The sequence below is a fragment of the Apteryx mantelli genome, chromosome 7 (genome assembly GCF_036417845.1).
Source record: "Apteryx mantelli isolate bAptMan1 chromosome 7, bAptMan1.hap1, whole genome shotgun sequence".
Classification (NCBI taxonomy): Eukaryota; Metazoa; Chordata; class Aves; order Apterygiformes; family Apterygidae; genus Apteryx; species Apteryx mantelli.
The window spans coordinates 10,957,321-10,981,859 of NC_089984.1; the positions used below are offsets into that span (position 1 = coordinate 10,957,321).

General features: G+C 41.8%; 1 protein-coding gene across 1 annotated transcript in view; it reads left to right on the forward strand.

Annotated features, from left to right (window-relative positions):
* The first annotated feature begins 15,727 nt into the window (after positions 1-15,727).
* FAM13C (family with sequence similarity 13 member C) overlaps positions 15,728-24,539 on the forward strand; it is a 135,661-nt gene continuing 126,849 nt past the window's right edge. The window contains exons 1-4 of the mRNA XM_067299788.1: positions 15,728-15,757; positions 18,927-19,101; positions 19,239-19,448; positions 21,218-21,401. Of these exons, the coding sequence (XP_067155889.1) occupies positions 15,728-15,757; positions 18,927-19,101; positions 19,239-19,448; positions 21,218-21,401 (599 nt within the window). The remainder of the gene's footprint in view (positions 15,758-18,926; positions 19,102-19,238; positions 19,449-21,217; positions 21,402-24,539) is intronic.

Sequence of the window (24,539 nt, forward strand, 5' to 3'; positions counted from 1 at the left end):
GATGCTCATGGAAGCCCACGAGTGGGTGTTCCTAAGCATTTGCAAGTCACCCACAGGCTGGCAGTGGTGGGGGGCCTCTGTTGCTGCACAGCTCCAGTTTAGTAGGTTGGACTTGTTGGAAAGAACTCGTGCTTAATAGTAGAGATATCAACAAGGTAGATTTGATTAAAAAAAGGAATAATATGATAACAATGTCATCTCGGCTCTGTCATTTTTTGGAATGGGCGTAGCTAGGAGAGGCATTTGCAAAGCAAGCAAGGAAGTGGTGAGGAGGGAAGGGATAACTGAAGAGGCACAGGGTGAAGCTGAATGGAAAGAGTTGCAATGCTCAAACACCAAGCAGGCAAATAAAGAGAAAGCCCCTGAAACTCACTGCCCAGATACTCTCTAGCTACAGTACAGCTCTGTGTACGTGCTGGGTTTTTTGTTTTGTTTAATGCAAGGCCCAGGGTTGGAGAGACTGGTGGGAACTCCTTGTGAGATAGGAGTCTTCCCTGAATATCCTGAGCAATGCTTGCTGCTTCTGCAGCTGCTCCCACACCACAGAGTTGTCTGGTTGCTCTTGCATAGTAATCACAGAAATACTCCATCTATCTGTTGTGTGTCCTGAGCACTTTGACTTTTTGCTCTAGGTTTAATGGTTACTGGAGCACATTGGGAAGTCTTGTATGAGGTGGAAGTCCTTTGACTTTTCGGAGTTAGATACTGTATGGTTGACTACAAATGCCCAAGTAGTTCTCAGCATCACTGCATTCCTCAAATGTCCACTGTGATTCCGGGTCATAAATACTCCATAAGATAAAAAACAGGCATTTAACTGAGCAACCTTTATTGTCAAAGGCTATGCACAGAGTTGCTACATTTGCGAACCTCTTAATGGGGCAGACATAGGTGCAAGTAATGTTCCCTCTTCTGATCCAAGGTGGGAAAATCTAGCCTGGCTTCAGACAGCTTCTGCTGGCTTTCTGGGATTCGCTTCTTTTAGTTTGTATTAAAGTTTGACAAAAATAAAGATGCAGTTAGTTTGGCTCTTTGTTTTTCTCCTCCATTTTCCAGCTGGGTATAACTATTGTGTGTTTTTTTTTCCCTGAATTGCTTACCCCATGTGTGTGGAAAAAAATCTTAAGTAGGGCGTTCAATTTATGCATATATCTCCAGTTTCAAACTGGTGTCCTGGATATCTGATGTGGATTTGTGCTGGTTATATATGCTGTATGGCAGCTGAAATCAGTGTTCACTGTGTGCATATGAAAGTAGTGCCATGTGTGTTACACATCTTAAAGAAACTGCAGTGGTATACTGTACGTAATCAGGATGTGTGTGCATTCAGATGAATATCTTTTAATGTGTCTCACTTCCTACCAGCTTTACATTCTCAATATTTTAAATATGAAACTGATGTTACTTTACTTGTCAGTCTGAAAAAATCCAGCTAGAATTAATGTTAATGATTGGGCAGTGTATAGCACACTTTGCAGTGGAAATGGAGTCTATTTTTAGGCAGCTTGATATGTTTGGAAATATGACTAGTGATCTGTGATAGTTTCCTGATATAACCTCACTCGTTAGTGAGGGGAGAGCCTGGGCTGTTGTGGAATTTTATCTTGCCATTGCAGTCAATATGTATAAGGACTCCTAGTCCTGACCAGTTGGTTCAACATTGTGACCATATGAGTCTTGACTTCATTTGATAAACAAGACCTAGGACATACTGTTTCAGTTCTTGCTTTTGCTTCTTGGGTTTTTAGGGATTCCTTTTCAAGAATAGATTGCCATAAATGCTGCAACTTGTCAGTAACTCAGTGTTATTCCCCACAATTTGGAAGCTATTTGACAGCGAGGGGTTCTTGGATATTTGGAGTTATGTAAATTTGTCAAGTTGAAATAATTTCTATTCCTTTTGATGACCATCTTTGGCTGGTCATAGTTACTTTGCAGCTAGGAGAAGAAAGTAGTTCAACTGTGAAAGTTACTGTGGCAATAGTGAGCTACTCAGAGTGTGTAGACAATACTGGAGCTGGAAAACTTGGAAAAAACAAGAACTGGGGAAATAATGACACTTGATTTTCTGACATGTCTGTCCTTTCTTCGCAGCCCCTGTCTGACCTCTGTGACAGTTGGCAAGAATTTGGGTGTTACAGGTAGCTGTGAGGTGAGCAGGGATTCATTGGTTAGATGCCAGCAAAGAGGATACAGTGACCAAGTTCATCTGCTTTTCTGTCAATGGGGCATTAATTTTGGCCTCGCCTCCACCTAGCCACTGCTTTTCAAAATTCTAGTCATACAAGTCTTATCTGAGAGCTTTCTCTTTTTCTGTCTAGCAGACTTCATTCAAACTGGCCAATACATTCAAATGTTTTTTGGAAGGGCACAGGGGAGGTACGGTATGATTATCTGTGCCTCATTTGTTTGAAACATAGGTTATAAACATTGATAGGCTGGTAGAGGTAGGTGGATATACAGTTCTGCCTTGCAGAATTAAATTCTGCATCCTCTGTTGAGTTTTATAGTCCCTGACAAACAGACCTAGAACAGAAGAAATGGGATACTTAGATAATTATTCTTTATACTATATTGCAGAATAAGAAGGGTTTTTTGTTGTTGTTGTATAAACTAATTAGTTACTGTGGAGTCAGTCAAAAATAGTACATTTATTTTCTTATTGGCAGATACTAAGAAAATCTATAGTAGTTGCCAAGACACAAGACATACCAAACTGCTAAGTAAGTTTTATTAGATTTAAAGATTCTCTTCTGTGCCTTGCTGAGATCTTTATGATTTGTTGCAAAAATGGATTGTATTGCTTTGACAGTCATTACTTTGCCTACATTAAATTGATACTGGATTACAGCATCACATATTGGCATTGAACAATGTGCTAAATAAGGGCTACAGCTCTTATGCGGTATGAATCGGTTGAGATGTTTGGATAGCATTATACTGACATTCTAATATTTTTGATTTGAAAGATATTTTAGTCAAGCTTCTTCAGAAGGGCGAGTCTGGTGAATATGTCAGACAGTATGATACCGGTCAGATTAAAAATGTCAAAGGATAAATGATATAGATATTGTATAGATATGCAAAAGGAAATGGCAAAAACTTCTTTCTAGTATGAAATAAATTCCTCAGGCTGAAAAGACTATTTCAGTAATATTTTGCTCTAGACTCGAATAATTATGCCGAAGAGCCAAATTGAATACTTCTCGTTCTTCTTACCAGAAGTAGTCTTTAGAGACATGTCATTATGTTCTCTACTTACCAAATTCTATATTCCTTTTTATGTTTTTTTTTTTAAGACAGACACATCTACTTTTAAACAATGATGCTTTTAAACAGTTGAACAGTTCTCAGAAGCAGATACTCAGAAGTTCATTTTATACTGTGCTATATCATATAAGGATTTTGGTGCATGAATTAAAAGAGCTGGCGATTTAAAGTTTCTATAAATAGCTGTCTATTTCTGACTTGTTGTCGCTGTCATAACTCTGCTGAGAAGGCTTGACCCCTTTCTTTTATGCCCTCATTGTAGGGCCTAACGTTTTGTGCAATAGCCTCTCATGTTATTTTTATTTTTTGTGTCCATATTTTGTTGGAACAAAACTATTGGGTCAGCTTTAGCTACCTTTTTTTGATTTGTGGGGTATTTGCTTGCTTGTTTCTTTCTTGTTGGTACTAAATAATCACATTTGTCCAAATTCATTTTACTAGACCTGAAACTTCATGCTGCCAGAACATAAAGGCCAAGTTGTCCAAAATGAGGAACATTTTGAATTTCTTGGCCAGAGCTATAGAACTAAAATCAAATATGACTGGTATGAATGCAGATCTCTCAACTTTTCTGCCTGCAGATGCTCAAAACTTCGTTTAATGAGGAACAGGAGTCTTGTGCACGTGTGATAAGGAAGAGTGAAGATAGGACAAATCTTTTGGCTCCAAGGTCTCATCACTGTGCTTTTCCCTCTCTGGATTTCCTGCATAAGGTGCAGCTTTTGTGCTGCAGTTTTGTGAGCTAGCATAAGGTGAGAGTTAGGAAACTTGCATGCCTCAAGCATGAGATTTAACACGCTTGCCCATCCAGTCTCCTCACTTAGAGTGCAACCAGGAGTAACATGCAATGTTCATTCGTGGAACATGTACCTCAGGAGTCTTCAAGGGAGCATCCGTCTGCCTGTTGCTGCTGAGCCCCTGTGCCGGTACGGAGGGATAAAGTACAGTGAGTTACTCAGACCATAGTTCTAGTTACGTTTTCTGCAGTGGAAGTGCCTGTTCAAGGCATCCAAACAGTGCATCATTGTTTGTGGGTGCCATGTTGTAAACCCACTCAGGGAACCCCTGGAAATGCTTCTTTTTAGTAATTCAGATCAGCTTGTTTTTACAGTATGGGCTCACATGTAGCTGCTGGCACAGCAGCCGGTGACAGGCTGCAGCGCAAGGGTGGGAACGAGCTTTGGAGCAATTCCTCTGTAAGCTGCCCTTGCGGTCGTAGCCCCTGTGTAGTGAGGCTGCAGCCTACAGTGTTCACAGCTGCCTTTGGCTCCAAGTTTATTCTTACAAGGTCATAGTTAAACTTACAAAAATATTTTCTTTTAGTTCAAATTAGTGGGTTTTTTTTCCCCCCTGGTTTTCTCATGGCAAGCTGAAAATCATCCAACTTTCCTGGAGTCACAGCTTATGTTAAAATGTAAACATGTTTTCTGTCATTAAAAGCAATGACTAGGAGATATGACTGAGTAACAAGGTGAATACCTACCCACCAGTTTTGTAAATGGCCAGTACTCTGACCAACTCTGTATTTACAGATATCTACATTATGTGCTTTTTTGTGGTTATAACTTTAAAATTTGATGCATGACATGTATATCAAGTTGCAGTAGGTCATGATGGATTCTGTTGGAATCAAATTACTTTGCTGTTTAATTAAAACATTCCTGGGTCAGAGTGGCTGTCATCCTGCTTTGCATTAATTAGGGGGCCATCCTCGCAAACCAGGATAACTGAAATCTGCTGGCATGTCCTGAATTACAATAAATATCATGAGGGCAAGTGTACATAAAATGTTTCAATTAATATTTTCTTTAAATAAAGCAGGGTTATGTGGAGTTGATCTCAGGGAATAAGGGACAAAAAAATACATTTATGAGACTGGACTTGACAATCTGATATTTCCCCAGGCACTGGGGAATCAATCTCAATTGTATGAAAGAGAATTAAATAGTCACTGTTTTGGGTGTGTGGATGACCATTTTGGCTGCCAAAAAGCCTCCTGGGAGAGGGAGAGATGGGGAAAACGGAATTCCTGCTGAGCACACCATGTACCTTGTTTCTTCAGAAATCTGAGACTTGAAGTTGCATATGACAGGGTGAATTACTGAAAATGGTGTTTCATCATCTTACCCAGAATTAGAATGTCTAATGGAATTGCTGCTACCGTCTCAGTTTCTCTGCAGGGAAGATGTCACTTTGAAGGGTCTTCTTGAATTTTCTCCAATTTCGCTCAAGAACAATATCACACGACTGTGGAAGACAGATATATTGAAGTTGATAGGAGCAACTAATTTGAAACAATGTTGAATCAATAAGAACTAAAGGTATTGAAATGCTAAGTCTTTTGAGAAATATGGATAAAAACTCCCCTCTGCCTGACTTTTACATGAGCTGGGGGGATGTCCATGGCACAAGAGGATGCCAGGGTTTCTGCTTATATTCCTCCATTTGTTTTATCACTCTCCCTCCTCCCACAAAGATGCTGCACAAGCTAGGGGCAGATAGCAGGCAAGGACTAACTGTATGTTGTTTCTTTACAGCTTTTCAAAGATGTTTTCAAAGAGGTAATATTGTATATCGTACAGAGGAACTGTATTATTTATGCAAAATGGCAGCGTACAGTGCCAGAAAGAGTTGATCCAGCTAGAGATTTTGTAACCCGTGAGTAGTCTAGAGCTGAAATTGGAAGCTGAGTTTCTCATCAGCCCTGGGAAGCTGTCACAAGCCAGGGACCAGCTTGTGGATGGAGCTTCAGTGGTGCACTGAGACAAGAACCCTGTGGGTTGGTTTGTGTAGGTCTGTCTTCCCGTGAGAATAATGGGGGCTGCAGGAACTGGAGTGGAAACTGTAGTTTCTGTTAAAACTAACTCACCAATTCAAATCTCCAATGAAAATGAGCAGATAGGGAACAACACATGACTATGAAAATTTTGTTTTGCTTTGGTTTTTGTTTTTCAGCCTTCTGTTCCTTGAAGAAATAAACCCAGGATCAGCCAAACTGAAGGCAAATTATATTTAGTTTATTTTTATCTGATTACAGTTAAGTGCATGTTCAGTAACTGGCAGTCAATCATTTCAGTCATTTTTGTTAACTATTGTAGCACCTTAACAGTTCCATCTGATAATAGATAATCCAGATGCCCTTAACCATATAAGACAATATCTGCAGCAGAGGCCAAATGTTTTTGGAGTCATTTTCTGTATTCCAGTGCAATTGCAATGTATATAAATATTAACTTCTAGCCTGTTGTCAAGAGACAACAAAACAATTGCTTTTTGTTATTGGGTGTGAAACTTCTCTACCACAACTGCCAAAAGGAAGGTGAAATCAATGTTCCAAGCTTTTTTCAGATGAAGCTCTCTCTAGAGTGTCTTGTTCAGTAGATAATCCTGATAGTTCATGCTTCAAATGTGTTATAGTCCTCTGGAAGTCTACATGCCCAGAATATAGACTATGTGATTCTGTCTTGTTTTATAGTCGGAGTCAAGAATTTCCGAAGCAAATCTGAGCTTTCCTGAGCGCTGTAACCTGGCACCCACTTTGAACTGGAAGAGATATTGCTTAAGAGAAGCAAATGCAGGATTTTTGTGATCTCTCTCTTTCAGAATGAAGAAAGAGAGATGATGCAACCACCACCAAATGGCAAGGAAATTTTACATGGGAAGAAGGATAAATTCTCTTCTGTCTCAAATACAGCTTCTCAGCCCAAACCCATGGTCCAGTCACTTCCTTTTTCTATGTGAACTGCACCAAGAAGCAGACTGAATATTTGCCTTTCTGGCAGGGATAAGATTCTGGGAAGGGTGGATGATTTTTCTTCCCATGGTGTATTTCTCTCTGGTTCTTTGCCAGTAAGAAATACTGTATACACTCAAAGACAAGCTAAAATAAGGTCAGACTCTAGATGCAGAATACACCTTGCCTCTGTGCTCAGTTTTACCATATAGATCCTTTAACGTGTACAATTATAGCTCCAATGATTTGGATGTATTATTGCTCTCAAATTTATCATTTGTCAGACTCTGGGATTCACTTTCACCCTATTAATCCCCTGAATAGAGAGTTCAGTTATCAGTCTCATTCACCTGCATTTTGAACATCATGATATAGATTGAAATGGCTTTTGAATAACTTGTAAGGCCTGAAAAAGGGCTTTACTTGTTGCATTACAACAGTTTTCAGCTCACAGCTGTTTTTGCTGATGTTCCTGTTCTTTGAGCAGCAACGGCAAGGTAGTGCCTTTAGCTAATAAAGTAATACTGAATTTTGAATGCTGACTTTGTTTTCCTTGGAATAGCATCAAGAAAATTCAGAGGTTTAGGTATCAGGTGGAGATTAGAGGAAGAAAATGAAATTCAAAACAGGAAGCAGAGACAGGCTCCAACTTACCTTCATGACATTTCCCTCTAAGTGGTGAAGAGTATTTACAGTTATTGACCTCTCTCTTGCCTGTTAGTTGTAGTTCTGCAAAGTTGCTAAAGAAGCATGCATTTAAAGATTACCTTTTGTGACTTTTCTAAAGCCTTTAAAAGAAAATAGATGCTGGAGAAAAGCAAGCAAGCAAGCCCTCCTCAGATACTCCACTGTTTCATTGGACGGTTCTCCACATGCCTGTAATGCAGCTGCCTGGAAATAGGCAGTCTCTGCTCAGGAGCCACATAGGACACCAACACATCCATTGCCAGAGATGGATGCAGATACAGGGAAGCAACTCCAAGCTTGCCAGGTGCATTAATGTAGTGCGGTAACAAATAGCCTTGCTGTGACTCAGGATGTGTTTGCTCAGGCACAGCAGTGAATTAGTGTAGCTGGGCCTTTGCTGGCTCATGCCTGGCTGATGGAGAAGGGAGGCAGAGTTCACTTGTGCTTGCCCAGTCCTGGCCGTGTAGGCATACCTGTCTTTGTGCCCGGGCAGTCGCATACTGAGACTTAGCTGCTCAGCAGCAGTCAGGAATAAAACGGCGGTAGAGGGGACATTGTTGGCAGCCGGCAAGAGCTTGCTTGGGAGGAAGGAGTGTGGCCTATGTACTCTTTCCATAAGCACAGTGAAAAGCATGCATGTGGGAGCAAGGGAGAGCTGCTTTCTTGGGCAGTGACTCTTACTTTCTGATAATCTAGTTTGGTGAGTAGGTGTGCTTGGTAGCCAGGATGTTGTGATGGAGGTATGTGGCAACCAACCTTTAAGGCTGTACTATACCTTTTAATGGCAAAGATGTGTGAAAATGTATTCTATACTGATACAGTAGAGATTAAAATAGAAATACATTTTTTTCATGCTTCATTTCTTGCCAATGATTACCTAATGCCAGATGCTATTTTTCCCCATCTGTATTTCTTACTTGGTTGTAGCTCGTGTTTCTAGTTTTTCCTTTTGTTTGAGAGACTCACTATAGTTTCTCCACCAGCTCCAAATACTTACCTTTAAAAGGTGTGATTGTTCAGAATTTACTCAGGTTTCAGTTTAAAGCAGTTCACAATGGACTGGAATAAAATATAAAAGTGATAGGTGTCCAGGGTCACAAGAAAAACCTGCTTTGAAAGCCAGTAAGACAGATTTGTCTGATGGAAACTCATCTGTGTGAATTCGGCCCTGAATGTTTTTCATGATAATTCAGGGATACTTTTACTGGGAGAAGGGACACAAAAGTTTGGAAGCCTGAGATGGTGCAACTATTGCATCATAATGCATTTAGCAAATGATCGTGCTAGTCCCAAAAGATCACGGAGAGAAAGGAAAAAATACATTCCTGAACTGGACAGTTTTGAGCATTTAGAGCCAAGGGGTAGACTTATGTATTTTTTCTCTTTTCTCTCTGTTCAAACAAATCACTAGGGCCTTTCAGTGTTTCCACTGTTACTTTTTGAAGCTGTCAGCTCTGAAGTATAAGAGGTCAGCACACACTCACTTGGCATGGGTTTCATGTGCTTGTCATGGTGTTTTATGTGCCTTTTTTTTTCTTAAAGCCATATGAAATGCTTCCTTTAATTGCAAAGTTAGAGCAATAGTATTCGTTCTTATGCCAGTGACTTGTCTCTGAGCTCCCCACCCAAAATGAGCTGTGCTTTTCAAAATAGTTCTGGGTACAGCAGAACAGTGTGCTCAATTCCTATATCCCTGGCTGCAACTTCAGCTTCTTATGCTCTCTTGTCTCACAAGGCCCTCTCTACCTCCCTCAGCTCCCGTACACTGTGTCCTGCACTCCCTGCCCTGTGCTGTCTCCAGGCCCCAGCTGTGGGTTGCCCAAGAGAGAGCGTGCGCCCTGGGCTTCGGAGCGGAGTGGTGCTCACCGGTGGGCCCATCTGCATGTGCTGATCGGCCTGAACTCACAGGCTGTGAGTTCCTGTGGGGTGCTACCTTGTGGTCTTCTCCTCCAGCAGCCTGGTGTTTGTTTTGAAATACAGAAAGAAAAGATTTTTAAAGCAGCTGAAATGTCCTAAGGGTTGATTATGTGAACTGGTCACATCCAGTGTTTTGGGTAAAACATGGTCAGTTCATAACCTTCACGTATCAACAGCATAATTCAGCATCTCCTGCAGAGCAATCACAGAGGGTCTGGAGTGTTTACTATAGATGGGATAGATTTTGTGGTGTTTTCAAAAGCTGATTAATTTGTGTTTATAGGATTCTCTGACCTGATGCACTGAAAGGATTTTTATTCTCTGCTGTTATACACTTAAAAAAAAAAAAGAAAGAAAAAAAAAGAAGAAAAAAAGACCCAAACACTAAAAATATCAAGGCATCAAAAAATAAAATCAGGGCATCACAAATTTAAGATAATTTCAGATACCAAAGAACAAGCAGTGTGGCTGAAACACAACATTCATAGGTGGACAGTGCTTGAAATGAGAAAACAGGTAGTATTGATTTTTAATAGGCATTATATGCCCACATATCTGTGTAAAGCTGATATTGAAATTGTCACTAGATAATAAGGATTATGTCTTGGAAGGGCTGGCTTACAGTTACAGTTGGATGGAATTTCTTTGCTTCAGGTCAAACTTCATGTTTTTATTTCTGAACCCCGTCCTTCTGCTCTGATCCTGAGCTTCCAGTGCTTAAAGCCTGCAGTTTGCAAGCTACTCTTCGTCTGAGATCAGCGGTGCCCTGCGGAGGCCCGCTGCTTTCCCCAGTGCTTACTGCTAATCCAGAGCCGCAACAGTCTCTCCAGCTGGATGTGGGCCATTGCAGGGGAAGCGGCACTGCAGGACTGCCGCGCTGCATCCCCGCCGCGGCCTCCTCGCAGGGCACGCGCTCTGGCTGCTGCTGCTCTCGCCCCCAGAAAGGGCTTTCTTTCCTATTTGGCTGGAGGCTTTGAGACTCTCGAAGCCGAGACACAGATTGCTAGCTTAGCAGAACAAACTGCTTGCAGTTTTGAAGGAAAACTCCAAAATAAACCGTAAAGCCTGGGCTAATTATTTTTCTTGCTACCATTGTTTTTTGCTGCTGCCGATGGCTGATTTGCCACAGCTACCTGTGCCCCCTCCCCCCCCCCGCAGTGATCTTGGCATTTCGAAAGCTTCTGTAAAAATACTTGTTTTCTAAGGAAGACGACTAAACTATTCTCCTTTCATGTTTATTCTCTCTCTGTCTTCCTTTTCAAGGCAGCAAGCCTCAAAAGCAGCCACCCCACTGAAAAGAGTACAAAAGCAACCCCTAATAATCCCCCAGTCTCCTCAAACCACCCAGGCCAGGACACTGTCTTTTCTCACAAGCTTATCCCTGGGCTGCAGAGTATTAGGGGATGAAAAATTTTGTTTTTAATTTACACATGCTCCTTGAAGTCAGGATGGCTGCCCAAAGTACCACGCATCATATTCATACAGCTGAAATCCTGCTGACATTGCCTTGATCCAGTGGTTGTAAAGACTGAGCAGAAAGGGTTTACGTGGTTACTTGGTATATGCAGTTATATGTTTAATTCGTGCTGCTTGTGGGCTTCTGCTCTTCGTACAACAGCAGTGCAAGGAAAAATCACCCCTCTAAAAAGTGTTATTTTGTGCAAAAGGAAATTCTGTCAAGGGCTTAGGTCTCCTTGCTCCCTCTGAAGTGAAGTTTGCGGTATTACATCTCTGACAAGCCTCGTGTGCCCTCTAGCTGTTGCAGGCTTTCTGGGGAACGGAAGTGTCTTTTCATTTTAAATCATCCTCTTTGAATTTTGTTTTTGCAGACAACAGGTAGGTCTTGAAAACGAATTCTCAATAATTGCGATTAGAGGAGCAGTAGAGATTGAGCGGCTAATGAACAGTGACACTTCGTAGTTACTGTCGTCTTTGCACTGTTACTGCTGTGATGATCTAATAGAAGAAAATTGTACTTGCTGTTTGGGCAGGGTATTTATTGCTTTAAAAGGTATTTGCTTACAGTTAGCACATTTAGCTGAAGCAGGGCAGAGTGACATTTCAGAAAAGGATGATTCCTGTGAAATCTCCTAAGAGGAGAGGTGGAACATTCTGTGGGGTGGAGGAGTGGGGAGTGAAGAGTTTGAGACAGCTTTTTTTTTTTGCACAGGCCTTTTGTGAGATGTTATCTCTGCAGAGCATGAAGTATCGCCAGCCTACTGACACAGTCAGCAGGACACTGGTGGCTCTGAATGCACTGTACTTTTGTCTGTCCCAAAGGGACCCGGCAAAGGTGGGGAAGCTGCTCCTGCTCATAGCTGCCTTGAAAATGCAGCAGTAAAGTATGTGAGGGCATGGAGGGTAGGAAAGCACTATGTCTTGTTGGTGGAGAGCAGTGGTGGGGCAGAGGATTCGCATGCAGTGGAGATAGGTTGTCACATACCAAAATGCCACATATATCTTCTCAGATATAAGAACTGGACAACCATAGTGTATGACAGAGAAGTGCACTCAGATCGTGGGGTATGGGAGGACCAATACATTTTGTTGGCTTTTTTTAGCTTTCACTGCGTATTTACATAGTTTGTTCTCTTGAGGCTGAACATTTGTGTGCTGGATTTATTCAGCCTGCTCTTTCCCGCTACACTGTTAAACCTAATTATGTTGTGTTCACTACTACAGAGCAGCTCTCCTAGGACCTGGGTCCTTTGCAGCCCTCAAGACCAAAGTGAGCCTGGCATTACGTATTGTGGGTCCAGAAACTCTTCGTTCTCAGAACCAGTCAGTTCTTGCATCCAACAGAGAACGCATCTCATCTTGATAGGGCATTGATCCAGTCTGCATGTGGGTAAGTGAAAACTCTCACTATGATCACTGGTCGCAAATTTACAGTTTCTCCAGTCTCATCCTTTTGTGATCACCAGCACTGTCCTGCTCAAGGAGTGGCTGTACAATCCTAGCAGCACACACTATCTCCTTTGGCTGACAGCCACAGGACAAACTCCACGACTGTGGAGGGGGGAGGGAAGGGTGATCTAGGACTCCTTCAGAGGCAGGAGAAAACTGCCCCTCCATTGGCAGCTGGCTGCGTGTACAGCTTGGTTTCAGGGTGACTTGGCAACGTTGGCTTCAGCAGAGCCTGCCAGCCTGTATCCCCTCACAGCCGAGGACTTGGGTGATCCGGCAGGAACCCTTATGACAGATTGCCCTGCTGCCAGGCATGCATGAGAGCCAGAGCACTGTCACCCTGCTTGAGAGGCAAACAATGTACCGAAGATCCCCAGCAGAGGAGGGTGGAGATGTCTCCAGCCAAACAGTAAATTCCTCCATCTGTGCAAATCAGATAGTCATTTGCCAGCTGACAAGTGCGTGAGGAAGTGGCAGAGTTGCCGTGTTACAGGAATGGCTCTGGGTCTGCATGAGAAGTGCCATGAGCAGCCCTGAGAGTCTCTTGTACTGAAAACGCATAAACATAGCTTTGAACTGGCTAGCTGTGAACCAGCGCAGCCGGCTGTGTGTTTACAGGGTGCAAGTTAGCCAGCGGTCCTGGCTCTTTACCAGCAACGTCGGTTGCTTCTATCCCCGCGTCCAGGCCACAAGGTGCAGACGGAGAGCGCTGAGGTCAGCTGCTGCTATCCCAGAGGCACTTTGGGTCAGTGCAGCCCTGGGGTTAGTAATCTGAGGTATTTGGACCACACTCCTATGCTAGCAAGGACGCAAAGTTACGACAACCCCCTGCATGTTGGAGCTAGAAGGAGAACAGCGTGCCCCAAGGCGCGCATGTATGCCTGGGAATCGGGGGTAAGTTTGGGAGTGTGGCAGTCCTCGAGGGGGCAGGGCCGTGGCCCCTCAACGAGCCCCAGCTGAGGTGGCTGGGCCCAGGTGAAGCTCGTCTGCAGTGACAAGGCTGAGGCTGCTCCTGGCCGGAGGAAGGGCTGCTGTGGGGAAGCTAGCAGGTAGCCACGCGGCCTCTTGTCTCTCTCTGTCTTGGGGGGAGGCTGGGTGGCTGGAGAAGGGGGTCTGTGGCCCCCAGCTCAGCCTGGGGGGCTGAGCGCGTGGCGGGGAGAGCGGGTTGTGCGGCTGCAGGCTGGCCGGGGCGGGAGGCTGCGGGCAGCGTGGCTGGGGGAGCAGCCAGGCTGGGGTGTGAGGGGCAGGAGGGAGCCGGGCGAGAGCCGCGCGGCGTCGCGGGGCTCTGGGAGGCAGTGGTAGGGCCGGGCTGGGCCTTCCCTCCACCCGCTGGTGTGCAGCCTGGTCGGCCTGTTAGTCCCCCTTTGGCTCTTGCTTCCTTGGCACTGAAGGAAAGCTCAGATGCTGAAGTCTGTTAATTCCAGCGTTTAATTCAGCCTGGTTGTGGAGTGCTTCATGTGAGCCCGGTCCCCGCGAGCAGGAGGGGGGGATGGTGGTGGCAAGCACCGTGCGGGATGGGCCTCTCCTGCCTGCCCCGGCCCTACAGGGCCTGACAGACCGGGAAGCAGGGAAGCTACGCTCCTCTGGCTCTTATCTCCGGATCGCAGTACCCAGCCCTAGTGTGTCCTCTCTGCAGAGCAGCTGCTTACTTGTCCCCACTGCTGCTGGCTGTTAAAATTTTAGTCATACTGAGCTAAAACGTTTGTGTGTCCTTAATATCCTAATAGAAAATACCGAGATGCTTTGAACAGCAGGAAATAGGGCAAACCTTGGTAGAAGCAACTCAGCTTGCTGCCGCTGAGAGCGAGGCTCTAATTTTGGCTGTGTCCTGGCCTGTCCTTGTGTTGCGCTGTGGTGCCTCCCCGTCTCTCCTGTGCTGGTGCCGGCAGTCACTGCCAAAATCCAGGATAACACCGCTGGCCAAAATGGACTGGGGAAAGCCAGCCATCCTGCAGGAATGGTGCGTGCCCCATGGAAAAGGGATTAAAAGCCTGTGAGACCTGCTTAATCAGCAACTCTCTTCTGCTGCACAGTGGAGTAGAGATGTTTGCAGAGGGCTGGAAACCCCAGATTTGGAGCACTGGGAGATGGCAGTGAGGAATTTTTGTCAAAACCTGAACTCTACTCTCTAGGGATTTAACCGTGTCCTTCCTGCAGATGGGGGTAGAGGTAAGGGGATGTTGGAGTGCCTTAATGTGAAAGAAAGGTCCTCATCTGTGTGTACTCTCTTCTCACCCCAGGTAGGCAAGAAAATCTGGAATCGTAGCATTTCCAAACCTCATCACAGCATCTTGCAGAGAGGTAAGTGGGCTAAAAATCACCGAGATTTTTCAAATAGTATTCCTACTGAGGAAGAGGGAATCATCTCTGTGAGTGTTGTAAAACAACAGCCCAGTGTGTTGACAGAGTAACTTCTACCTTTCCGGTACCCCGCCAATGGGGTCTTACTTGACTCCTGTATTTTTTTGTCTTTGCATTTTGTTATTTTTGTTTGGTATATACCATATGAGAAAAATCTGTTATATTTGTGTTAAGAATCTCCTCCAATTACATTTAACTACAATGTTGCCTGTTTTGTTGTGGCTTACTTCAGAGGACATGCTTTATTTCTATGAGGATTATAACACAAGATGCTAGGCTTAACAGCCTCTGCATCCCCATATTTCAAAGGCTACATGGATCTTTGCTCATATGTCTATCAAAATGATTGTGCAGGTGTTATATAAATGTGTATCTATAATGTGCATACACTGTGGACCACCTCAAAATATTTAGTTATTGCTGTAAGCAGACAGAATGAACAGCAGGTAAACTGATTATTTGCCAACCTGCATTATAAAAACAAAAACACTCAGAATTAAATATCAAACATGCGGTCTGTGAACTTACAGGAAGCTGTGCCGTTGTGTGTGTGTTAGGTACCATGGAAACATCTCTTGATGGTAACTTGTCTGTGAGCTTTTGCAGTATGATTCGGAGGGAAATATTTGCTACGAGAAATCCACTTCTACTAGCAGTTGATTTCTACCTTCCACAGAAACTACTGTTTAAGAGGTTACTTAGCAATTGTACTATGATAAGTTAATTACAGAATAACAGCCCCCATGGCTGCAGTTAACTTTGCGTGGACTGCATGGAGCTGTAATGAGAAGAAAGATGACTGTATCCTCTGAGCAGCACAACTGAAATACTGATATTCTCCTGCAGTCTAATATGGGAGCGAGTGCCTCCCTTTCAATTTGTGTAAGTGGACTTAAATCTGGTTTATTGAGTCTCTCCTATGTCCTTTCTTCTTTCTGAGAAAGATTTACTTCTTCCCCCAACCCAACTGTTACATTTGAAGAGGGAAAGGGAAGGTGTTTAGAGTAAGATATCATAGGTATTTTAAAACTAGAGAGTTTTTCAACACTTGACAGCTTATATAGCATGAATACTCTAAAATAATTTTTTCCATACTGATATTTGTTTCTTTCAAGTAATTATTAACGCTTTAATATTAGCATCATGTTCTAAACTTGCTTATATACTGAAAGAGCAAAATAAGGCTTAGGGTTTTTCTCTCTGTGTGTCTGTGTGTGTTCACCATAGTTACAAAACTGAACACAGCCAAGTCAAGTTATGGCTTGTGGCATTGCTGAAGGTATGCGTTTTATGAGCTGAAAAAAAGCTTTTTCTATAGTGCTTCAGCTACAAATCTGTAGGAAAATCTTTCCGTTTTCCTTCTGAAAACATAGCAATAAAAATATTTGAGAAAATGCTAATTTTAGAATGTCTTGGGATGATAATATAAAAACTTAAAATCCCCCTTAAAAATGAAATGCAGATACTGTTTAAATTTTCCTGATGTAGAACTGATATCAGCCTGTAAATCTGAATAATTCAGTTTTTGACTTCTGCTTTCATTGTTTTGTGTAGAACATGACTTCGTATAAATGTGTCTCCTTCTACCTGTCTCTGAGCATCGTCTGACTCATAGAAAAACTAGGACAAAATCTAGCATAGTGGATAATTTCTCCTGTTTCTAGGCAAAGCATGGGGAGATGGAAGAGGAGGGTAGGAGACTGAGGGCATTTTCCCCCTTAAGTAGGAGTGACACTGGTTGATTGTTATATTTATTTTTTTTGGGAAATTCAGAGGTCAGTCAGTGGACAGAAAAGTATACTCACACCAAACTTTTTTTTTGGGGTGGTGGGGGGATTCTTTGGCTACTACCACCAACATACTGTGCTTTCTCTTCACATACTTGACTGTGACTGACAGCTTCCTTGCTGTTCAGTTAGCAAGTATTTAGGGATGATGTGATTGCTTATATGGCAGTCAGCAGATATCAGTGGGAGAGATATGTTTGAAGCTATGATGCGGGGTTGTGTTGAGAAGGTATCAGCCTTATTCCTGGAACACAGCTTTCTGCCAGCTGAGATTTCCACAAAGTTGCAATTTTGGATTTGATATCCAAGAAGCAAGGGTTAAATTTGCATTGCTTAGAAACAGAGTGAATGGGAAGGAGAGGGATAGCTTGTGTCCGAGTGTCCTGACTTGGCAGATTTTGGAAGCTGAAGTAATGCTCATTCTCTGTTGCATGTTAATCTAGTTTCCAAGCAGAAGGTTAGAATACCAGGGAGGCTGGTGTGATGGTGGCAGTGTTCAGGAGTGTTCCCATGAAATAGCTGCAGGGCTTAGCCTGAAGTAACACATGCCTTGCAGGGCTTTAGATTAAACCTGTCTCCCATGGTCACATGGATTGAAGTATAGAAATAGAAATTGTAGGTTTATGGAGCTCAGAATGGCTGCTGCAGTGACATGCCACTCTTCTCATCAGCCAGCTTTGGAAAAGGTCCTGTTAGGGCCCCATGTGATGTCAAAATCTACTGCTCTTGTTCTTGTTTCTGGCCTTTGATGTTCCTCTCCACTGTATTTTAAACTTTGGTGGATCTCTTGTAAAGCTGCATTATTAGGTCATTCTCTATGTGCAAATTACTTGCCAAAGTTATGCACAACTTAGTGCGCTAATGACAGTGAGCAGTTTAGTTCAGCATCTGACTTCGTCGTCGTTAAGAATGAGCTGTATGCTCCTGTGTCAGCCTGCAGCAATGCTGGTGAATGCTGTATCGTTTTGGATTTTTAGGGTTCAAGCGTTTAGAGCAAACTATACCAGACCTCATATGATTCAGTTCTGTAAATTGTAATCTAGACTTCTGATTGGCGTTTGAGAACATTAAAGCTAATAAAAAATAATTTCAAATTAAGCAAAAAAGGCTTAAACTACTAGCTGTTCTGGCAGCAGTATTCTTTGAGGATTTTTGTACTATCAATAGGCCTTTCAGTAGATAAAACTGTTTACAAATGCCACAATAACAGAGTGGATATATTTGACAGTGATAAAATGCCCATAGTCTGTTTCACCTTTCAGTTTTACTCAAGCATGGCACAGAAGAGAGACTCTTCCTAGGACTTAGTTGGTAAATGCTAAGTTGTATATCCTACACACTTTCAGTCCTGGGCAGCTTCTCCATCCTAGTGAGATGATAAAACAGCTCCTGAGGGCAAATTGTTCATATTTTCTTTCATATGTTTTTACATCAGTTACTGGGGTAAGAACATCAGAAATAAACTGGAGAGTAAAGATTAGAACCCAAGAGGCTTTTTTACGAGGCAAGTCCATGGTTGTTTCTTAAATTCTTGTTCTGGCTCCATGAATCTTGCATTTCTTTCTTCATCGTTGGATAGCTGAAGTTAGAAAGTTATGCACTAGCATTAGGTCAGCCTTTGCCTCGCATGTTAGGGCTCTGTCCAGAGAGGGGTTCAGCAACAAATCCCTCTCCATTCTAAACAGGGCATTTGCCCTGACCTGGACACACCGTTCCTCTGAGTGGTCTAGCCCCGTGACGTTCACCTGTTGTAAATACAATTTCTGTAGCTGCATTTTAGAAAATGATGTGGTTACCGTTTCACTTCAGGATCGGTTCAGACCTAATAGTGCATACATATGTAAAGAAAATGTTTTGTAATTCAAGGGTCTTGTAGTTTTAATAAAGCAGTGCATTTTCCCTGGAGCACAAGTAGGAGTGGAGAGTCTTGCTGCTTTGAAGGTCCGGGAAAGTGTAGAAACAAAATACCAGTCTCCTAGGTCACATGATAAGTAAGCTCTTGTTCTTTGGCACTGGACAGGGGAAGACTTCTAGCATCTGAATTTTGGACTTGAGCAGACTTAGGCACCTATGGGTCTTATTTGGATCTGTCCAATTGCCGGTCTTGTCTCAGCTCTATCAGAGGAAGAGTGATATTAGTATTTTAGGAATGTGCAGTGGAGGTAAAAGCTGTACTAAGGTGTCTAAATGAAGACAAAATAGTAGCTAAGGTGTAATGATAAAATCCAGCTTCTGTGTATCACTTACCTGTTTTTATTCCCCAGAAATCATTATCTTCTATTCAAGTTAAGCAAACAACAAATAAAGTCACACCAGATCTCCAGTTCAAAAAAGAAAGAAGTGCATTTGGTGTTCCTCTAGAAACTCTCATACAGGATGCACCACAACATGAAGTTCCCTTTCTTGTGACACAGATGGTGGAATACCTGGAAGTATTTGGCAAGTTCATGTTTCCTCTGTTTTTATAGTTGTTATGCTTTCTTAGATGAGCTCTTGTTTTTTGCTTTTTGAGGTGCAGTACTTATTGCACAGGTAATGCAGCCATTGCTTACTGTTTTATATTTCTTGCCAAGCAGGTCTGGAGCGTGTAGGTGTATTTCGAATCAATGGCTCAGTGAATAAAATCAAGGAATTGAAGCAGAAATACAATCAAGGAGAAAAAGTAGACCTTATTAATGACGGAGATGTTGATTCTGTTGCCAGTCTACTGAAACTCTTTCTGAAGGAACTCCCAGTGGCTGTTTTTCCAGACCACTTATGTGCTGGCTTTCTAAAAGCTTTCCAAGGTATGGAATGGGCAGCTGCCAAGGTACTGTCCTTTCTCTGACAGTGACAGATAATATGTTCTTTGTGTCTTCCTAGTAAGCAAGAACTTAAGAGTTTCTTTAACTTGATATTGATGTTTAATTGCTCTTGATGGACCTATCTTCCGTTAACTTTGCCTAATCCCTTTTTTGAATTCATTACCACTTTTGGACTTCACAACATCCTGTGGCGAGGCATTCTGCAATCCACTCCTGTATTCTTTGAGGAGGTGACTCCTCTGCATGTTCTCTTTTTAAACTTGATGTGTTACTACATCTTGGAATACCATTTTTATTTTTACTCTAATTTTAATCTCTTTTTAATTTAATCTAATCACCCTCTTAAGGCTGTTCAAGACTTTATGTATCCACTGCCTCACTTCTCTCTCTTCCAAGCTGAACCTTTCCTATCTATTTAACCTTCCCTTGTACAGAAGCCCTTCTGTACATCTCTGTTCCTACTTTTTAGTAGTTTTCTTATCTCCTTGGGCAGCAGTGAGTGAAACAGCACGAAACATTCAAAATGCAAAGCTAGAATTGGGCGCCTGCAGCAATATACTGTCTAGTTCCCTATTCATATCCATAATTCTTAATTGCATAAAAGCAAATAAAACACTGCCACTAATCACTTAGCTAATGCTTTCAGACAGTTGTGCCCGGTGATTTTCAGTGATAACTAATTCAGGTGTTTGCATACAAATAAGAGGAGTTTGTGGGTTTGACTGTGGATTGCTTTCATTCAAACTTCGTCTACTAAGTGCCAGGTTATGTCCATGTTTTTTTTTTTGTTTTTTTTTTTTAAAAAGTTCCTTTCAATAGTTGGGAAAGATTTTCTGCAGTCACTTTGCTTTGACTACCCTGAACAGTCTTACTCAGTTACTTTTTTTTTTTCTCTCCATCCCATTTTCCAGATAGTTTATTAAAAGGTTGAACAGCATAGGTCTTGGCCTTTATGGAATGTATTTTTTAGTGATAGAATTGCCCTTTAGGGTATGATTTGCTATTCACAATGTCAAAGCCACCCAAATGTGTCCTGGAGATCTGTGTGAGCATCAGCTGCCGGTTATTGACCAGCACTGTCATCTCAGTTCTAATATCCAGGAGACTTTATCATATTAATTCTGAACTGGTGATCAAATAGGGTTGTATGTGAATGCATTTTTTTGGCTTCTAACTCTTCCTTGAAGAATAAGAAACAAGGAAATGGTAAGTATCCCCAATTTAGATTTTTAAGCATCTCTTGTGTAACTGTAATTGCATATTTATAGAGCAAAGATGCTTTGAGACTGAGAGCTACCAATTAGTCAGGAAATGAAGACTGATGTGGAGCTGAAAGGGTACAACTGCTCATTACTCTTACTGAGAATCATATAGCTTGTACCAAATCTCTGGGGAGAGTCAAGGCTGACAAACTTGTAACATTTTTAAAGTGGCTTTAAGGATTCAGGTACACAACTATTGTCTGCAACTCCATTAAAAAACACTGGATTCTTCTGTTGTAACAGGAAGAATAGCAGAAGCATAGTATATAAAGCCCAATATCTGAAAAATCCATGGCACTTAAATATTAATATGCAAAAATAATTGTCAAAACTGAGTGCAGAAATTCTTCATTTAGCACATTTATTCTTTGCCTTGTTCTAGTATGCTTTAAAACCTTCCCTCTTTCCTAGATCTATAATCATGCCACTCTATGATGTAATCATGTTATTATTAGGAATATCTATGTATGTTAATAACATGTTTTACAGAGCATGAAATCAACACAACAGAATGTATAAAGAATCTGAGACAGTTACTCAGCAGCCTGCCCAAAGCCCATCACAGCCTTCTTCAGTTCCTGGCTGCTTTCCTGTTAAAGGTATCAACATACAGTGCAGTGAATTTCATGACTCTGGAAAACCTAGCCATTGTGTTTGGGCCTGCTTTTTTTAAGTGAGTACTTTGCTTCTATTTAGCTATTTTTAATGGTGCTACTAGATCACACTTAAAAATAAGGCTTTCAGTCACAACTATTCATCTAATACTAAGTACAGCATTTTGAAAGTTAAATGACTATATGGTATATTATGGGCAGATGAGAACAGACAGAGCTGGCTGATCACCTTGGCTCTGTTAGGCCCTTGCAGTATAGGGACAACTTCAAGTATTAAACCATTGAAGAGGTGTGGGGGTTGGAAAGCTCTTTGGATGAGAAATACTTCTGTTTTCCTAGCAAACCACGTGCTAGCTCTGGAGGCTACGTAGGGATGGCTTTGATTCTGAAAAGTCAAGACTGTTTCTGACCTCGTAATAGCATTTGATATGAGAGAAAGAACTCTTTTCTGTGAAAAAAGAGAAGTATTTCATTCTCCCCTTGTCAAGCAATGTTTGGATGTGTCGGTGCCACTGGAATGCAGGTTGCTATCTGAGGAGAGCAGAGGCTGTCTGAGCTTGCAGGTCGTAAATGCTGGGCTGAAGCTAGGGAAGGAGAGTTATGGATGATGGTGAACAGATGCATAACTAGATGCTAAAAAAGAAGGATGGCAGGGCATATGTCAGACAAGTCAAGGCAGTGAGAAGCAGCAGCCTAGAGTGGTTTTTGACAGGAGTGGATTTTCCAGTGAAACTGGAATGATTTAGTTCTTTATCCTATCCTTCATGTTAGCACAAGAGGATGTTAAAATGTTCATACCTGTCTTAGTTTTGCAGACAACATGTGTTTTAGTGGTTCATAGTCATTCCAGCTTAAGGTGAACTATAAGCCAATGCCACATTGCAGTATTTATATGTTAAGAGTTAATATTTTCTATGCAGTAATAAAAGCCTTGTTATTTTCCACTTTTTTTGTATGGCAAGGAAAGTAAGTTATTAAAAAGATATATTCAGCAAAATTAGTACCAAGTATAATAGAAATCAATGATAGATCTTGTTTTGTGAACCTCTTAAACTTTGCTGCTGTTTTCTGAGAGCTTCTGCATTTGCCTCTGCTTACCTGCTGCATGGGCTTATTGCCAGATGTTGTACCAGTTTATAATCTTTGCAGGTAGTATGAATTTAAAAAGCGTTACTTTAGCAAAAGTACAGCTTAGGGAGGAAACTTTAACAGCATTTAGTGTGGTAGGAATTATACCATTCACTACTGTGAGAACAGGCTTTACCATGGAGGATATTCAGTGATGGAACAGAACAATTACAGAACTAAAACCTGACTTTCTTAATATCTGGGTGCTAAAATTAGAAAATGATTGTAGGTAGTACAATCCAGTATCTGGATTAGTTGGATGGTGATATTTTTTGATCATAATATATAGAGAGCTGATGCCACAAGGCCTCTCCAAAAATCCGGGCTCTTGACCCCAGTGCTAACTCAACAAGGACAGCACTGACTTCACTCTCCTGACATCAGGCCCCCTTCACCATCACATGGGCCGTGTCTGAGACACAAGAATACTTAACTTTATTGCTTTATCTCTGTTCCCAAGTTCCCTGAAACTATACCCACTGATTTCTGTATCTCCACAGAGGAAGAATCCAGTAGGCTGTCTGATTGATGAGATGGTTCAGTTTTTAAGCATCTCAGTTGGTTTTGGGAGATGATCCAGCTACTTCTCCACATGCCCCTTTGTCTGTTTTTTAAAGTATGCTTAGTGCTAAACCAAATGTTTGTGGCAATGACCTGTCTTTGAAGTCTTGAAAAGAGTCAGCATCAGACTTCCCTGGTTTCCTTGCCAGAGTGACTTGTCAAGACAATACAGCTACCATAAATAGAAGTGTATCTGCCCTCTGAACATTATCTCCAGCTTTTTATAATCATTCTGATCTCACCAGCTTTGGAGAGAAACTAGTAAATCTGGAGCTCATCTTTTTTTGAAGTGTATAGCTAGTGTTACCCTTTGCGAGTTACCTCCTAAGATTATGAAAACTCACCTTTTTGGAGTTGGGGGCAGGGGGAGAGCCTTGCAACTGTCATATTCTCTCAGTGCGACTGTCGTACTGCTTCTTGCCAAGTGACCTAAGGCCTCCAATGATTCAGAGTAAACCATTTTTATCCTCCCAGATAAGAGCTATCTTTAAAGGTACTCTAATATGGCAAGCCAAATCCACCGACACAGAGAATGAAGTCATACATTTTGTTTATGTCTTTCTGAGCAAGACTTAGTGCAGTTAACCAGAATATTATTAAACATTTGGCACCCAAAGTGTAGATTCACTTAAAAGCGAGACAAGTTAGATCATCCTTGCTGTATTTGTTAAGTCAGAGCATGAAAGTTGTGGAAAAACAACTGTGTCTAGTTTGCTACGATGTGTATGCCATGCAATTGTTGGAAATAACCTTCTGGATGTAACGTTAACTGCACTTAAGACACACGAACTCCCCATAGGTGTTAAAACTCTTCTGCGTGTATTCTGGCAATTTGCATCGTCATGCAATTACTTTTCCCTGCATTGACATTAAGCAAAGTAGGTTGTTTATAAACCTCTCTATTTTAAATTGTTGATCTATTTATATTCAAGTGTAAATTCTACCTATGATTATCCCCTGTCTCAATCTGTTGACACTTATATCTGTGGAGACCTGTCATTTCTATAGTTTCAGTGAGGTGACTGAGTTTGAATATTCAGTACTTGGAACATGGAACATATATGGGCCTTGGGGACACACAATTAGAGTATAAAACTTGCTGCTGATTACACTTTACAAAACTAAGCTGCATATTCTTCACAATTAGTAACTACAGTAATTGCAACACACAAAATATAAGCCTTAGTACAAGTATTAAATTGAAAGTCTCGTTACAGAATCACAGAAAGCTCTTATTATCCTGAATTTTAAATGCTAGAAAACTAATATCACAGTTCTTGTGGAAACAGAGTATTAAATAAACTCTCTTCTTTATTTTTAATCTGTTGCAGCACCTCACTTTAATGCTGCTTGTTTTGAATATTTGATTGAAATCATCTTCATATTGGAGTTGCTCTTAAAATATTTCTAGCGTATATACTTCCCGTCCCTGTTTAGGGTGATGGGACCCAAAGTGGGAATAAGACAAGATGGTAACTTTCAGAAAAAGCATAACTGAATAAAATGTT